Below are 17,718 nucleotides of genomic sequence, written 5' to 3'. Positions count from 1 at the left end.
AGCGCCGGCTGCGGGACGAGGGCGACGGGAACAGGCACCCGGGGGATAGGAAAGGGGCACGCCCGGGGGAAAGGCACCCGCACGGCTGGGAGAGGGCAGGGCAAGGGCTGGAGCGGGGACGCACCCCAAGCAAGCGGCACATGGGGGCGGCGGGGACCCGCTGGGCGCCGGGGCGCAGCCGGAGCGGGCGGCGGGACAGAGCCACAGGTGGGAGCGGAGCGGAGCGGGGGACGAGGGAAGAGGGGACGCCCCAGCACTCACCGAGCGGCTGGAGAGCCGCTTGCGGGAGCCGCGGCCGAACATGGCAGCGCTCCCGGCGCGGAGCCCGGCGCAGCCCAGCCCGAGTGCGCGGCAGCAGCGGCCGCCCCGTCCGGGCCCGGCCCTCCCCCCCGGCGGCCGCCCCTCGGCCGCGCTCCCGCCCCTCAGCCGGCAGGCACCGCCCCGGCAGGCGCCGGCTCCCCCGCCCCGCTGCCATCGCTCCCCTCAGGGTTAACCGCGTTCCCCCAGCCCTTCCCGGCCCTGGCCGCGCTCCGCCGCCCTCTGGGGCACCGTGCTCGGCCGGCTCTGCAGTGGGCAGCGCCGTGTCCTCGTTAGGCTCCTCGGCTGCGGGGCCATAAAGAAGCTGAGCTCCCCAAGGCAGAGCTGGGGCTCTTCAGGGCGCACGCTGAGGTTACCTGCGCCGTGCAGGGGATTTTACTGGCCCAGGCAGGGAGCGATCATCCCGGGCTCCTGCCGGGCGTCCGATCCCCTCCTCAAGGAGGACAGATTTAGCCCACAAACGCGAGAAGGGTGCAGGAAAAACCTGCTCACAGGAAATATATTTGCTGCCTGAGATGCTGGAGTGGGACACAAAGCACCTGTTAGAGCTGCTGAGTTCATAGTGCTCCCGGAGCTGCTTGTGGGCTAGCAGGGCTGTGATCCTGAGATCCGTGGGGCTGGAAGCTGTGATCCTGGGATTTATGTGGCCATCAGGGCTGTGAGCCTGGGATCCATAGGGCTGGGAGCTGTGATCCTGGGATCCATGGGCCTGTGAGCCTGGGGGCCATGATCCTGGGAGCCTGGGATTCATGGGGCTGGGAGTTGTGATCCTGGGATCTGTGGGGCCATTGGGGCTGTGAGCCTGGGATCCGTGGGGCTGGGAGCCTGGAATTCATGGGGCTCAGAGCTGGGATCCTGGGATCTGTGGGGCTGGGAGCTGTGATCCCAGGATCCATGGGGCTGGAAGTGAGATTCATGGGGTTTGGAGCTGTGATCCCGGGATCCATGGGGCTGGGAGCCATAGGGATGCCCATGCATCAGCCCACTCTTGTCATACGTACAGTGCACTAAAAGCAATGCCCACCCTGTGCCCCTGGGGTTTGCAATCAAACAGCACATCTGGCACAAGGCAGAACAAAATGAACCGTGGGGAGAGGAGGAGCAGCAAACGCTTCACAGAGCACAGGGCTCCTCGGAAAATCTTCCCCAGTGGGGCTGGAGCGGCTTCGCCATTAGCATTTCACAGCTTCACCCAGGGTTGTGGTTGTTTGCAGATCCTGTCAGCTCCTTCCCCTCCTTCTCTGCCTCTTTGTTCCCTTGCCTTGCTGCCTCACAGCTGGTTAAAATGGTAACCCTTTGATAATTTCTTTTTTTCATTTAATCAGTTCTCATTTTTGTCAATTCTTCTCTTGTATCTTCTTCCCTGGGAGGCTGAAATGAGGCTGGGAGCTGTGTAGCTGAGGTGGCCTTTTGAAGAGTCTCAGACAAAAAATTTTGGGGAGATTTTCACTCTTTCCTGCCATAAATACTGTGCTTCCTTTAAAAAAAGCCCCAAAAGAACAAAACAAAAAACCAAAAAAAAAACCAAAACCAAAAAACAAACCCAACCTAAGGAAAAAAACCCAAAAGCTTCCCCATGGATAATTTTATCATGGGGAAAATTTCCTTTTCTATAGGCTTTCTTCATGGCACTGAGAAAATATTGAATGCTCCCTGCTCTGTTTTTCTGTGGTTGCTATTTTTACCTTTCCAAAACCCTCCAAGCTTCCCTCTATTGCTCCCTTCTGCTAAATTTCCTCATCATTTTCCTTCTTGGTTTCTCTCCCAGTTTCCAACTCACACAGTGGTGCATGAATATATAATAAACTGTCAAGGGAAGGGGCAATCTCTCCAAGTATACATTTCATCACACAGTGGGCAACTGGTTGCAGACTGGGATTTGACCTCATATTAAAATCTCAACCTACAGCCTGTATCCAGTGTCTAATACATGATCAGGGTGCTGAGTTACTGTTAGCTCTGCAGAAGGACAATGGGATTTCAAGGAGTGGGTGCCATGCAAGAAAGGGCCTGAAAATCTGCAGCACTTTGGATGTCTTGCATAAGGTTCAGAATACTTAAAACTCAATTAAAACTGCTGAAATAAAAGCAGTATTGGATACAGGACTTATAACAAGATTCAACGTGCTGTGGGAAATGCTTTAAAGGTGACCTGCAAATCCTCTTTAATTGCTCTGCTGTTGCAAGAGATGCTGTGCGCCCTCAATAACAGGGCTGGTGAGGACATCTGCTATGAGTTTAAAACAGCAAATGTAAGTCAAAGTTGGAGGATAAATTCCTTGGAGGTGTGGCTGTACTGAATCACAGCTCCAGTCTTCTGATGAAGATGCAAGTCCTAAATTGCTACTTAAAACAAGGCTGGCTGGTCTCCTCCCAAGCTGGCCACGAAGCTTGTCCTGCACGCTTGTGTCCTCCAGGCTCATGCCAGCAGATACTGCAGGCACGGGGGGTGACACAGGCAAAAGGCAGGGGAGGCTCTGAGCATCAAGGCTTGCATCAGCGTGTTCAGAAAAGGGAAGATAAGGCCTCAGCCTGGGAGTGCAGAAGATGCAGATAAGAGGGGTGAGAGGTGCTCACTGCTTCTGCTCTGCTGTGCCTGCAGAGGCATCTGGGGAAATCAAGAGCCATAAAAATTTTCAGGTAGCACAGACCCCAGTGAAGTCAGGTCCTTAGGGACTCCTGGCCACCTAAATATCTCATGGGAACAACAATTTCTCTGTGGTCTGAGACATCCAGGGTAAATGAAGGGCTATTCAGGAGGACCCCGTCCACTTTTAGGGATGCTCAGATGCTCCTTCTCTGTAAGGAAACAGCCAGGCCAGAACATAATCTCTGGGATGCATTTGGGAAAGGGAGGGGATACATTATCTCATTGGCCTGAATGCTCCTCTTCTCTTTCCTCCCCCAGAAAAGCTGCCAAGAGTAAAGATCTCTCAGGAAATAAACTCCCACTCCCTTGTTCTCACCATGTGCAGAGGGGATGATGCACCATCCTGGCATGGCTGGGTAGGCAGGGGACAGCAACACAGCTCCAGCCCTACCTGTGCTACCATGAGAGCTACTTTCAAAAGGGGATTTTGCATTATTATTTTTATAGACACGGAGATCTTCCTCTTGAGTGGAGGCAGACTCAGCTTGGAGGTGGGGGGTGTCAGACACTGCTGTCAAATAGGCTCAGAAACAGACACACATGTATAATACATGCTAGACAGTTTGGCTGACAAATTATTGTTTCTGCTGTCACTTAAATTGTTCCATACGTGATCTTCCCCTCCCATTTCTGTTTCAATCAAACCTGCCTAGGGATGACTCTCCTTCCAGCCCTTCTCATGACTAAACCAGTTTAAAACCCAGTTTGCTCCATTCATGCACAGTGAGCTGGACTCATTTCCCTTTTGAAGTTGTGGATGTCCAAGAGGAGGGAAATGACAGGGATGCTCTTTGCTTCCTGCTCCCTGTTGTACCTGATACTACAGAAATAATTATGATGAAAATCAAAGAGCTCAGGAAAAGGTAAAATACAGCTCATGTGTTAGCTTTTGGTCACAAGGTAGGTGGAATGGGGACTGGCATGGGATAGATCTGTGCAGAAGAGCAGCCTGGGATGCAGGGCAGAGCTGTCATTAGGCTCTGTTCTCCTGGTGGCCTCCATCCCATGTGGGACACCAGCATGTGCAATAGCAGCAGTGATTGTGTCCCAGTCCAGTGGGCAGTGCTTACCACCTGGGAAGAGGAGCTGCAGGTCCACAGCAATAGCTGCAACCAGGGGATGGGAAATATGGGGACAACTTGTGCCACCAGATCAAGGAAAGTCTGCCTCCAGCTCTGGTCCAGCAATTCTGGATGGGACTTAGCTGGCAGACAAAACAGTTTTGTGTGTGAAGCCAGGAAAATTCGCTAGTCTTTCCAGGAAAGTGCCCCTGGCTTTTCTATCCTGCAAACCGTGCCTCATGTCAGGAAATCACCTCCAAAATACTCACATGCAGGAAGGTCTCAGCATCCCTCCATCAGCTCTGACACCTCTGTGCCTCTTACAGTCCAGCCCTGACCCTCAGCACCAAGGCAGGGGTAGCACCAACAGAAAGCGGTGGAGTAAGGCAGAAGGCAGCTCTCATCTTTATGCTGGACCCATCCATTTCTCCCCTCTGTGAAGTCAAGGTGAATTTGGCTGTTACAAACCAAGTCAGTCCCCTCGTGGTTCCTCCTGCCAGCAGCCTGTGCAGGTGAATTACAGCTCAACATGAACCCTGTCTCCATCTAGTACCCTGAAGGTAATAAATGTCTGACTGTTATTAGGAAGTTATTGTCTGAAGCCTTTCAAACAGCAAAAGGAGGGCTTAAAAACACCTCTAAGTGCTACAGCTGCTGAAGGAGTATGATGGGGACTACACATCTAATTTGCTGCATCGTTCCTCCACCAAGCCTCCTTCTTCCTGGGTAAATGTGCCCCCATGAGGGTCTTTTAGGAGTTCCCAGTGTTTCCACTCATTCCAGCTCCAAGATTTGCAATTACTGCAGGCAGAAAAGGCTGTGCATAAACCCCAGTTTGAGGTGGGGATATGGAATTTCAATCTGTGCTGTGCATAACAGGAACCCAGGCCGGGATGAATCATGCTGTGTTACTTTGGTTTTAAATTTTTTTTGCACTGCGTAGGATTTTCTGGGGCATATTCCATCAGGCACGTAATGGTCAGATTCACTCTGATACTTTGCAGTACACACACTTCAAATGTCACAAATGGCAACAAAGTAGGCTTAGCAACTTAACAAACCCTTCTGCAAGTTCTGTAGATTATACCTTTTCTCAGTGCTCTTTATCACAGCAATTTGACTACTACTTTTTTTGTTAGATTTCTCTGTTCTGAGGTATTTTGATTAAAACAGTACTGAGTAATTGCACCTTTTTTCTTTCATCAATATACTCATTTGTAAATATCCCAGGAATTTTTTTTGTGTCCTCCCACCCAGGAATGCAAATGGCCATTATGTGCTCCCCGAGGTATCTCCAAATAACCCTTCTCCTTTTAACCTTAGCATTTTATTGTGTTAGTTGCTAGGTAACTGAATAAGATTTATAGCCATCTATTGTTAATTTTGAAGGCGGTCTTCAATTTCCCTGTAAATAGCATTTGGGAGTTGGAGTCCACACCAATAAAAACTTGGAGCCTAGTCCCACTCTGTGGAGAGGAGCACCTGCTATGAAATGCAGAGCCAAGTGGATACATAAAACTTACCTCTGAAAAAGGGACCTGCCCCTCTCAGACTGGGCAGGCTGGGCATTGCTGAGGTGCTGGAGGGACCTGGCCTCTGATGCCAGTATGCAGAGTCTCACAGGCCCCCTTTCCTCCTTCCTGCTCCTTTCCAACCCCTCTCCTCATCCTTCAGGCTGTTGCTCTCCAAAGTGAAATGCCAGTGCTTCAGCTTTTCCCAGATCTGTATTTCTCTGCTGTCAAGCTCAGGAACCCCTGAGCACAGCTCCCCCAGCCCCTCTGACAAAGGGGGTGGGAGATGGCCCTCAGTTTGAGGCTAAACAAAGCAATCAGGTGGGACTCTGCCAATTTGCACACAACATCCTAGTGCTATAGCGACAAATAACTTTCTACTATCCTCCCTCACTCCCTGGAGCTCTCTTTGGTGCAGCAGAATTATTTCCTTTTTGCTGTAAATTCACACTTCTGCCATGCTACTTTGACTTTTCAGGACCATTTATGAAGATAAGGGGAAACAAACCAATTTAGGGCAACTGGCAGAGAGGCAGGTGTTGGCAGGCACGGCAGGAGGTGAGCTGGCAGGAGTGAAGCCATCCTGCCCTTCCCTTGCCACAGCACTGGAAGTGTCACAGATGTCCCGCTGTCCCTCACATTAATCATTCATTTGCCACCCTGCAGGTGGAAAGGTCCTTTGACTCATGTTTTTAAAGCTGTTTTATTGTCTCTTTTGATTGGGAGAAAAAGAAAAGAGTGTTTTACTTACCATTTTACAGGGTTGAAGCCTGCTTATGAATAGGGTAGAAAAATGCCTGGCAAAACCAGGCTGCTGGTGGTAGCTCAGATCATGAGAAATTAGGTAGCTGGTCAAAGGGAAAAATTAGAAAATTGTCTGGGACCCTGAGAGGCCAGAAATTGTTTCTTTTGTAGACACCAATGTTATCAGGTTTTATATTGGTGCTATTTTTGCCTGTTGCAGCCACCAGTTCTTTAGCCAAGGCAAACAGCCCAGGACACACCAGCTGTCAAAAGCTTCTGGTCCTCCCAAGTTAAATGCTGCCATACATTTGAGTTCTTGAAAGCCCCAAGCCATTGGGAATGATCAGATGGGAAAATGCCAGCCGTGAAATCTGGATGCCAGTCGTACCTGGAAAGCTTCACATACCACTTGCACAATGTGGAGGAAAGCTGAAGAGGAAGATACACTCAGGTTATCTTGGGCAACAGCCTCTCTGGGGCAGGCAGGCAGCTCTCAGGGTTATTCCAGGTGAGCTCTGCTCCAGCACAAGGCACACCCACTGCATTTTTCCACACAGAGCAGGATGAAGCTGTCGGTGTTGACAAGAGCTGTTGAAATGTCTTCAGGACACCCCACTTCAAGTAATTCAGTCAGCAGAATTTAGAAATATCTCTAAAAAGTGGATCTGAAGGGTATCACCTCTCCATTTGCTCTACTTGAATGGAGCAGCAGCTCAGGTGAGAGTCAGCAGAGTGATCTGCTGGGGTTTCCTTAGATCACCTGTACCACTGACCTGGGTGGACTGTCCCCCTGCGACACGTGGATTTGAGAAGACATGGCATGCTCAGGGATACCCTGAGAGGAGAACAGTGAAGGAGAGACAAAGTGTTTCAGCAGCTGAGCCTCAGCACAGGTAAGAAGAAAGGCCATTGCCTCCTGCTCCCACAGACAAGGCTCAGACTCACTGTGCTGCTCCTGTGCTGCCAGGAAACAAACCTCCATGACCACTGCTACATCTTCTTTCAGCAGCTCTTGATTTGAAATTCTAGGTCTCAGTTGTTTGCCAGTTCAGCTGTGCTACATTTTCTGAAGCAGGGAAAGGCTGCCACCAGTGTGTACCTGCTTGTTCTAAGCTCTGGCGAGGCATCAGCCTCAGTGGGGAGTGCAGAGCTGCATGCTCCCACTACACATGTGCATCCTGCTCCAAAAGGCTACTCACACCTGGGACCAAGCTGAGAAACTTCATCTGGGAAGTCCAAGCCATGCATGAGGCCACAGCTCCAGCCTCTGGCAGCATCTGGTACCTGCTTGCATCCTCTGCTGCAGGCGGCCTCGCTCCCACCTGCCGGGGGGGCACCACCTGTATTTACTGCTACTTGTATTTGCCAGTAACAGCAACTAACCTGGACGTGTCTGTTCTTGCCAGTGAGTTTGCAGGGAGCCATTCCCACTTCCCTGCTACCAGGAGCAGTGAAAGCATTTCACAGTCAATGCTCCTTTCTGTGTGGGGCTGAGGAAGGCAGGCAGCGAGCTGTGAATAGCTTCAAAGAGGAAGGTCAGCAAGCCAGGGAGGATGGATTAGAAAAGGACAATGCAGAAAAGACCTGATTAATTTAATTGCTCATCTGAAATGTAGTCGCAGACTAAAGAAGGATGAAGAAATTATAAGCATATGAATGGAGCCAAGTAATGATTTTAAGAGAGACTATCAGAGCCCTGCCTCCCCCTGCACCCTCTGCCCCACATACAAAGGGTTTTGTATTCAGAGATTACTCCAGACTTCTGGCTCTTCTCCTCATACTGTCTCTTCGGAAATGGAGACACTGACTACCAACACATGTTTAATTAGCTGCAGCTTGATCTTGTTGCTGGCGGCTCAGACTGATCATTAGAGCCAGGCATGTGCCAAAACCTGTGAGGAGATGTAATGTGGAAACCATTCTGCTCCCAGCAGAACTGAGGTTTTCCTGGTGGAAATGGATTGATGGGCATGGCCTCAGCCTCTGCATTTCATATCCTGCCTTGAAGGACCTGGATCAATGTCACAAAAGACAAATGCATTTCTACCTCCCCTTGCTTAAAACGGTACCTACATCAGATCTTTTTGTACTTACAGTCAACAGATCACAACTCCAAACACTTCAGAAATAATATTTATAACTAGAGAGAGGCAGAAGTAATTTTATGGAAAATTTCACTGGTTGTTTTGGTTTTTTTTTTTTTGTTTTCAATTGGAACAAACAAACAAAAGAAACCTCCCCAGGAAATATACTATAAAAGACATTTGGGTTAGGTCAAAATACCTTTTTTTTTTTTTTTTTTTTTTCCCTGAAATCTGTGCCTTATATTTGCTAATATTAAATAGCTGGAAAATTAAGCCAATTTTGAAGTGGAAACTCAGACTCTTCTGTGAAGGCTGAAAATAACTTAGCATTCTCCATCTCGCTCTTGCAAAGAGAGGTCAGAAACTTGTCAGTTAAATCTGCTTCTGGGAAGCTACAATTCCAGTTGCCTGGATCACTTCACAGGCGAAAATACTTGGAAAATGTTGGAGTGAGACTGACAGGCACCACTTTCGGTCATCAGCTTCCTCCTCCTGCTCAATGCAAGCCGGAGCTGCCTCCAGGAATCTGTTCTGCAGAGGGACTCATCCCCTCCCACAACGTGACCAACATTACAAAGGGCTGTGGCTGCTGGATGAACTGAAACACTTCTCTTACAACGACCTGGTTGAAAGAGTTCTCCATTTGAGAGTTCAAGTGATGGGAGAACTTAAGGCATGGTCTGAGCCACTTCTGCTGTTAATGACGCCTGGGTTGGGTTGAATTCCTGTGCCTTTGCCTGGTAATGGGAGGTGTCTCACCTCACTGCTCTTCCCTTGACAGAATGCTTTCTTCTGAGTCAGCCCTCAATCATCTGTTTGAGGAGTTGTGTTGGAAAGACTCAACAGAACAGGCGTCTCTGCACTCTTCAATTTTCAAAGTGTGGCATGAGGAAAGAGAAGAAAGGAATCAAATGTCCTGATTTAGGACTAATTCCATGAAACATGCCTTTCCAACAGCCTTCAACAAAATGTGTTTGATTTTTCTGTAGAAGAAAAATGCCCCTCATTGGGGCAGAAGGCCAAAGGTGATCAAGCAATCACCTCTGTCTCTGAAGCTGCACAAAGAGACTGAAGAAGAGTGCTGCAATTGTCATAGAACCTCAGCACTAAGCACACAGAACCTAAGCACTGGAAGTGTTAAAATGACCTTTCATTATACACGGCTGGAAGGTTATGATTCAGGGTCTGTGTATTAATTCCACAGCAGCTCACATTTAAAGTCTTTAATTTATTAAGGATAAATGATAGAAAAGACATTTTTATGAGATTCATCATTTAAAATAAGAACTGAGCTTTTGAAACACTGCACGTTCTGTTTTCTACATCTGACAGTGTTTCAGACAGCACGAGGGAGGAATCCTCTCTCCTTTGAAAAAATAGAAGCTGGAAAAGGCTGGACCTGCCAGCACTAAGAGATCTGCAGCATTTTCTGAGACAAACTGTGAGGAACATATAAGGGAAGACAGAAATTGCAACTTCACTCTTACCTGCAGTATCTGGGGCAGTGGTGATGTAACACTGGTTGCACTTCAACACTTGTCATCCTGGGAGGCAGTCCCTACATTTGCTTCATTTTAAACCAAATTTCTCCTGCCTGAATTTTCTTGTATATCTGATACTGTCTTTTCCAATTTAGGAAAGTTGATTTTTTTTATTTTTTGCACATTTCTTTCTGTAACACTAGAAGAGGTGTGCACCAGGGCCATTATCCCAGTTCATCTTTCAAAAACATTTGCAAAATGAACTGCTTGTCTCCCTTATATGCCATGTCAAAGGATGTCATTGAAGGCAGCACCAGCCAGTCACCAGCCACGTGTGAACAATGCATGGGACATCTCTGAGATGTGCTTGTGTAGATTATGCACCTTGGAGCAGAAATTTGGGAGCATTAGCCTCTCCAACCATCAGGACATGACTGGGTGGTCATGGCCATTGTCCAAGGCGGTCCCTGGTCCACAGACTCCAACATAGGTTTGGGGCAGGGCTCCAAATAAACAACATTCTTCCCATCCCTCATTCCTTTTGCATGGGACAATCAAACCCAAACCTTGGAAATAAACACCAGCACGGAAAAGAATGTTTACCATTAAATGTATTATTCCCTTGTGTACAAAGTATTTTGCCTCTATTGTAGGACACAGGTATTGAAATATGATGGCAAATGCAGCAAGACCATACAGACATGTCATACAGGTATTCTCATTTCCTTTTGAGTATAAGCAGAAAGAAAGGAAACATTGTACAGGAAAGTGCTTGCAAAAAAAATACCCCAGTTTGTAGAAAAATAATGGCATTGATATACAAAACCCAGAGTTCTTTCCTGAACAAGAAATGTCTATTGTCTCTGATCCTCAAAATCTGCTCTATTTAATGATGACCATTAAGGAATGTCAGGATTGGTGCTCTGTCATTTTTTTCCCTTATAGTTTATTTTGTACATTTTTAGGTTCTGCTAGCTCTGTTAATAGCTGCCTTGAAACTATATGGTAGAAATGAATTTGCACAGGTCAAAATAGTATTTCTTTTATAAATAGCCATTCACTTCATTTCACTTCACTTACAGTGGTAAAGCACCACAATTTCTTTCTGAAGTTCATAGTGCAATTTTCCCTTTTCCCCTACAAATTTATACATAAGCAATTATCATTAGAAAAATCACTATTCCGTTATTGCTCCTTTCCCCTTTCCCTTTTTTCTCTTTCTCTTTCCCTTTTTCCTCTTTCCTTCACCAGTTCTCCAGCTGCTGGGCTGTACCACAGCCCTGCTCACCTGTGAGGTGTCGCCCTGCTGACAGGAATGTGTCAATCCCTGATTGTCAGGCTGACAGGTTTCACTCCAAAGGCTGAACACAGCCTGGCACACACAGGTTATGAATCCAGGGATTGGATCATTTATCACCATTGATCCAACTGTTTTGTAACACACTGATTACACATCCTTTGGAGAGCTCTGCAAGACTCACACAAAATCCCGAAGTTGAGTTTGGTAACTGCTTGCATCCAAAATGGAAAGAGTTATCTGGAGTAGCAGATAAGCCTCTTTGGTTTTCCAAACTGCTGGTAATTTTGTGCTGAAAAGCTTCCTTTCCTTGTACTTTGTGCTCCTGGCTGCCTCAGCATAAAAGGTGAGAGGGCAGCACCTTCCTATCACTAAGTAAAGTTGTGGAGAAGGAGAGAAGGGACACAGTCATAGACTACAAACAAAGTAACCTGGTCACATCACCCCCGTTCAGCGTGCTAGGAAGCTCTGTGAGAGCGTGGCGTGCCACAGGCAGAGGGCTATGTACAGGCAGGAGCCACCACACCTAAGGGACATGGCTCCTCAGTTTGATTAAAAAAAAGCCAACAGCAAATGTCTGGCTGTACATAGGAATGAGGAGAGGCAAGGAGCACAGATGCCTTACCAGGAAGATCCGAAGCAACACAGGAGTAGGCGTAAAGCAGCTTGCTTTTGAAGGGGGGGCAGAATCATCTGTAGGTACAGAGTGATCTTGCTGAGAGGAGGCAGCGAAGCCTCCCTTTGCAGATGGTCTGGGAGTGAGTAGGAAGCTGGGGAAATGCTGCAAGTGCCTGCAAGGGAGTACTCTGGCCAAGAGAAGGGGTGGCTTGGCTGGGCGTGCTGTCCCCATCCCTGGGTGTGCTGTCCCCATCCCTGGGCATGCTGTCCCCGCAGTCCTCACCAGCCCCATGGGGAGGGAACACCACAGGGATGCTTTTGTCTTCATGCTAGGATTTTGTAATGAAGTCTGTAAGAAACTACATCTCTTCTGAAAACTCAGCCCAGGCAAACATATGGCCTGATCAGCCTGTCTGGGATGAGTTAATACCCCGCTTCCAGATGGAGTCAGGAAGCACAGTGGCACATGCAATTAGGAGACAAAGATATGTTTTTTTCAAAAAAAGTGAGTTCACTTCAGAACCCTAAAAAAAAGGGGCTTGAACTGAAGATCCATCTGCAGGAATTTTCCTAAACCTGGGGTAGATCTTGATTGATTTGAATTGCCTGACAATTTTTCTGCTTTATCCCCTTCTTCAATGATAAAGGCACCAGATTAACTAAAACTAGAGAGCATTAATAAATATCATGTTAGCACCAAACCAGTGCTTTCAGCACTGGCCACAGAGGTCATGTGAAATTCAAAACATACCTAAAAGATAAAGATTGCTAATGCAACTAGCACAGTATTCATTGTCATGTTTTCCTTGAGTGCTGTCAGCCTAATCCCTAAAAATAAAAATTTAAGCACATCTTGTCTAATTTCCTTGCATAAAGACAGATTGAAATGCCAAAAATACCCCTATGCAGATTGTGTAGCACCGTGGAGGGCCAAAGCAGCCCATAACTGAAGGAAAATTACTGACTGAAAGTAAACAACTGAATACAGTGACAATTAAGTATCACTTGTCATAATGCTACATATAATGTAGAGTATGCAAAATGCAGTGGTTTGACTGCAGGATTTAACAATAAAAAATAAAAATAGTAAAAGCAGCCTTAATATAATGATTTTACGTACAAAAATATTAAATCAAAATAAATAATCCCAAACATAAATATTATACTGTACATTAGGAATATGCAATCTATATACACATATACACAGATATAAAAGTGGAAGGCAGAGGTATTGCATCACTATCCTTCATCCATCTCTCATCTCCATTGGCTGCTCCCAGAGAACCTGGAAAACACAGAAAAGGTGCACATTTAGAGTCATCCTGGCCTCTGGAACATCTCCACTAGAGAAACTGGCACAAGAGCAGAGCAAAGGTGGGTGCCAGTAAGGTGGGGAGCTCTTTCCAGGTGACAGTGCTGTATCCACAAGGGTTACTGGGGGAGCAGGGGATCCCATGGGGATGCTGAGCAGGGTGGGTGGCTGTCACCAATGCACTCCATGTCTTTTTGCAAGCATGGCCTGATTTGCTCCCTCAGAGCATTTTGGGGGACATTCTCCTTCATGCAGAAGCAGCTGAGAACTCACCACTGCTATAACACCTGAATGTCAAGGCCTGTTCCCGATGATGGAGTGCACTTCCCACAGTAACCACCACATCTTCCTACTACTTTGGTACCATCCTGCAGGAAAAATCAGAAATAACAGCTCAGTAAGAGCTCAGGAATTCCATGCTGTAGAAGGGCCAGATCTGGGTTACTCAAGCCACGGTTCTCAGGGTGTATAAGAAAACAAATGATGCCAAAATCAATCTATGAAATCACTGCTGTATTCACATATACACAAATGTAATTCTCTCTAGTGCTAGCAGGTCAGATGGTGGACACAAATAGGAAAGGGTAGTTTTGATTTATTAAATTGAAAGCTGCCCAAGGAGAAGGCCATTTGGAGGGTATCTCAAGGATATCTGCTTTCTCCAGTTTGCCCCACAGTGAATAACAGGAAGGAGTAGAAAACTTAGCTCATGCAAGAACAAAACCACTCTGGGCCAGTAACAACTGCTCAGCACTGCCTGAGCATGGGAGGGGCATGGAAAGGGTGTTTGCAGGCAATGCCAGGAAACATCCACTTGGAAGGGCAAGTCCTGGAGTGGCTCCAGAGGCAAGAGAGGAGGGAAAGTGATAGGGTGAGGTGATGTCACTTGCTGAGGTGCCAACCCTCCTCCCCTTCCCACAGCCAGGAGAGGTAAGTATGGAGTGGTCCTGAGGTTGACTTGGTCTCCAGGTGAGCCCAGCAAGCAGGGTGCAACTCTGGGCTTGAGTCAGGAGATTAATGCCTCCATCTGGCCTTCCTTATCTCACCTCTGCTGAGTCTTTCTCCTCTTGGTCATTAGAATGGACAGACAGTCCTTGAGGGGAATTCAACCCTCAATTACCAGAAAATTGGACTTAAGCACACAACAAGCTTGCAGAAAGCACTTATTTTTAAACGAGCTCCACCCTGCCCTTGACATTATTGATCTGTGACTGCAGCAGGCTGCTATCATCTCTTCTCACTACACCATTCTTTCTTCTGCTCCTGCAGGCAATTACGCCCTTGGAACAGCACTTGACAGATGCCAGCAGGTGATGGAGGATTTTTGAGCATCCCTGTTCCTTAAGGTTTGTTTTATTCTGCCAGCCATGATGTTTTCTGCAACCCCAAAGTTGACTTCTCTCCTTTCAGAAGTGGGGGGATGGAAAAGAACCTGCTGGAACTGACATACAGGGCTTGTCCTCTTCCACCTCTAGTGTGGTCAGATCTGTAGCATTAATTCTCCTCTAAGAGAGCAGCACAGAGGAGACTCATGCTCCCCAGAGCCAGGGGGAGACTGAAAGCAGTACAGGAAAGGATATTTTGCCAATTGCTGTTTGTTAAATAATGGTGACCTCCTTTGGAGAGTTTTAACAGGGGCAATTGGGATGACTCACATGAAATAACAGCCAAAAAACCAATCCTGGGTTTCTACCGTTTCAGAAGATGACACAGAAGCAACAGAGTGAAGACACACAGTGACTGCAGGAGGTGTTAACAGGCAGGCAAATTAAGCAGTACAAGTACAAATTTGGCTGTGAGTGATGGTGAAGGGCTGCCTGGCTTACCCTGAGGCTCCAGCCAGCACAGCCCCAGGCAGTGACAGGGGATGGTGCCTCTGCAACACTCCAGTGATTGGAGACTTTCCCAAGGAAATAAACCCAGATCAGACCAGCAGGAAGGTCCACATCCTCCATGCTTTATCAGCCATGTGTTGGGAACAACTCCTACTCAGGGCACTTGGCTGGCAGCAGACCCTACCTGCAGGTCCAGCTCTGCTCTGCAGCCCTGACCCTGGCCTGCTGCCCTGCCTTGTGATGCACACTCCACGCTGGACATCTCAGGCAACTGATTAAGGATATATCTGCCCCACAGCACTTTCAGCTTCACAGTTAATCAGGCTCACTAATTAATTGCAATAACTGATCAAGGTAAACCTGCGAGGGCCTCGCCCCACTACAATTACATACAGCACTTTAATGTCAGATGTTCATTTTTTGTTAGTCTCTATTGGAAGATGTTGCCACGTATGACAATATGGTAATTAGAAATTTCTGATGAGCAGGCATAGCCATAATTAAAGTTACAACTTACTGGAGACTTCTGAATTTCTGACACCGCGTAATTCCCTTGTGAGAGCCACTTGGCTGTTCCCACTAGGGACAGGCCTGTCCCGTACAGGTCTATGCTGAAGCGACCCTAAAAAACAACAAGAGCCTGGTTATCCCAAAATGCCATGCTCCAGACTCCCAGCATGCCACGGTGTCACTTTTCTAACTGGATCCTGACAGCAGGGTTTTCCTTGTTTTCCATTCTCTGACCATGATCATTGTACAAATCACAGCATGGCTCACATTAGGAATTTCTTCTCCTTGGTGGCTGCAGAGGAGGGGGTTCAGATTGCTTTTGAACTGCCTTTTCCCCCCAGGTTTTCACTGCTTTACCCCGGTTTTGCACTGCTGCATCTCTGCCGGCTGAGGGCATTGTTGGCTTTCCCATGGCAAACTGCAGAGCCCGACTGCTCCAGGAGCTGATGGGAAGGAATTTCAGGGATGTGCTGCAGCTGCTCTCACTGCTCCCTCCTCAACTAGAGAGGGCACACTTGTCCTTGTTTTCCTTATTTTCCACTGTTGTTTTTTTTTGGTTTTTTTTTTTTGTTTGTTTGTTTTTGGTTTGTTTTTTTTTTTCCCAGACTAGTGAAATAAAAACTCTTCCATTTCTTTAAAACACTTAACTCCACCCTTTCTCAAAATGAAAAAGATGGATGGAAAATTAAGGACTATGCCAGCATCCAACGCTCAGTCCCCCAGCCCTCCCCTCACCCCCATGGCAGACTCCAGTCCTGCCCATTTCTGGACCCATGGAGGGATCCTTTGGACACATTCCCAGGCTGACCCACAGCCCAGCACGGCCGTGCAGTACCAGATGGCTGTTAGCTTTGCTCCTTGCTGCCTTGGGAATGCTGATTTTCTGTGAGGAGCAAACTGTCTGGGTCAGGTGGATGGATATTAACATTTATGAGCATTCCTGAGGTAAGGAGTCAATCCCTAAGCTGCTGAGGTGTGCAGGAAAGTGTCAGCTCTGAAGGCAGGGAGAGAAGGAGATGGAGAGGTTTGCCCTCTGCCATGTGCTGCTGTGAGTCCCTGTTAATGCCCTTTGCCAGTAATGCCCACCCAATACCTTGGACTATCCAAACAGATCACTTACTTTTCCCAGCCCACAGAAAGTAGGCTGGGAACATGCAGCAAGCCACCCCTACAGTGTTGTCTCCTACAGACTTTCAAGAAGCATCTACCCCCTGCTGCTCTCTCTGCCCAGCATTTCCACCAAGTCCAGTCGTGGACTGATCCCCCTGTCTTCAACCTAATTCTCCCCCCACAGCCTCTTTCTTTTTTCTTTTCTCCTTTACTGGGGCTTTAGGGAATGTCTCTTAGGCAGCCACTAGCCTGATAACACGGAAAATGGAAACTACTTTCTTCCCGTTCACAAAGGGAACTTTCTCCATCACTTTCTCCCTCTTCACAAAGGGAAAAGTTTCAGATCGCTGAGATAAGAATGTGCCACTCACTGAAGTTGGGCTGCTGCGGTCAGCAGTAATTAATAGAGGGCCTGAACATAACAAATGGCACCAATTCCTGTTAAATGCTCTTGTCAAATACCTGCGGGCATTTGGCAGCACTGTAGCAGTCCCCAGCAGTGGCATAAGGAACAGGTCGTCCATCATGTGTCTGTGCAAACTGTAAATCAGTTGCTGTGGAGAAGAGTTGGTGAATAACATGGAAAGAAAGATGCAGGGAGAGAGACAAAATAAATGTAAACGTGCTCTTTGCTAATGTTTAAATTCACCAAAGCTGGCTTCCCACATTAATGTAGGAAGTTAAGACTTCTATATTTTTATGATATCAAAATTACTATATTTTTTTAAATATTAAATATCCTGATTCATCCCACATGTGATTCCCAGCACATAAGCACTGAATTTAACAGGACACTTACACTCAATATTTACAGCTCTGTTTAAATCTGTGGGTGATTTAGGAACAAGGTATAAATAACAACAAAACTCAAACCCTTAACTTGGGGTTTATTTCGCTATCAAAAAATTCCCCACTTTCAAAAAGGCTACAGCACCTTCTAAATCTCTCTTAAACAAAAGCAAACAACATCTCTGCTCTCCTGGCTGCCCCAGTCCAGGGGTCGGGTTTTCAAAGGGAATTGGAGTATTTTGCTCTGGAGGGATCTGAAGTAACTGAGACTCATTTAGATGGGGATGTGAGATAGCTTCTGCCTGACAGAGGTAGGTGCCCAGCTCCTTTTGAAATTCAAAGGGAGCTGGTATCAAATTCCCAGAGGGTGGTTCCTTTGAGATCTTTACCTAGAAGCT

General features: G+C 47.3%; 2 protein-coding genes across 8 annotated transcripts in view; both read right to left on the bottom strand.

Annotated features, from left to right (window-relative positions):
• Nucleotides 1-359, bottom strand: part of PRICKLE2 (prickle planar cell polarity protein 2) — a 102,914-nt gene extending 102,555 nt beyond the window's left edge. Inside the window, exon 1 of the mRNA XM_041425788.1 lies at nt 262-359. Within this exon, the coding sequence (XP_041281722.1) occupies nt 262-303 (42 nt within the window). The 5' untranslated portion in view covers nt 304-359. The remainder of the gene's footprint in view (nt 1-261) is intronic.
• Nucleotides 360-10,426: 10,067 nt separating this feature from the next.
• ADAMTS9 (ADAM metallopeptidase with thrombospondin type 1 motif 9) overlaps nt 10,427-17,718 on the bottom strand; it is an 80,247-nt gene continuing 72,955 nt past the window's right edge. For 5 of the 7 annotated variants that reach the window (XM_041425549.1, XM_041425551.1, XM_041425548.1 and 2 more), the window contains 4 exons: nt 16,994-17,085; nt 15,429-15,533; nt 13,350-13,444; nt 10,427-13,049 (listed from right to left, as the gene is read on the bottom strand). In XM_041425549.1, the coding sequence (XP_041281483.1) occupies nt 13,355-13,444; nt 15,429-15,533; nt 16,994-17,085 (287 nt within the window). In that variant the 3' untranslated portion in view covers nt 10,427-13,049; nt 13,350-13,354. Of the gene's footprint in view, nt 13,050-13,349; nt 13,445-15,428; nt 15,534-16,993; nt 17,086-17,718 lie in introns of those variants that run through there. The other 2 variants (XM_041425546.1, XR_005954179.1) reach the window with 2 other exon arrangements.

Source organism: Onychostruthus taczanowskii, unplaced genomic scaffold (assembly GCF_017590055.1).
Source record: "Onychostruthus taczanowskii isolate IOZ18803 unplaced genomic scaffold, ASM1759005v1 scaffold9, whole genome shotgun sequence".
NCBI classification, from domain to species: domain Eukaryota; kingdom Metazoa; phylum Chordata; class Aves; order Passeriformes; family Passeridae; genus Onychostruthus; species Onychostruthus taczanowskii.
This window is presented reverse-complemented; position numbering and strand designations above follow the sequence as displayed.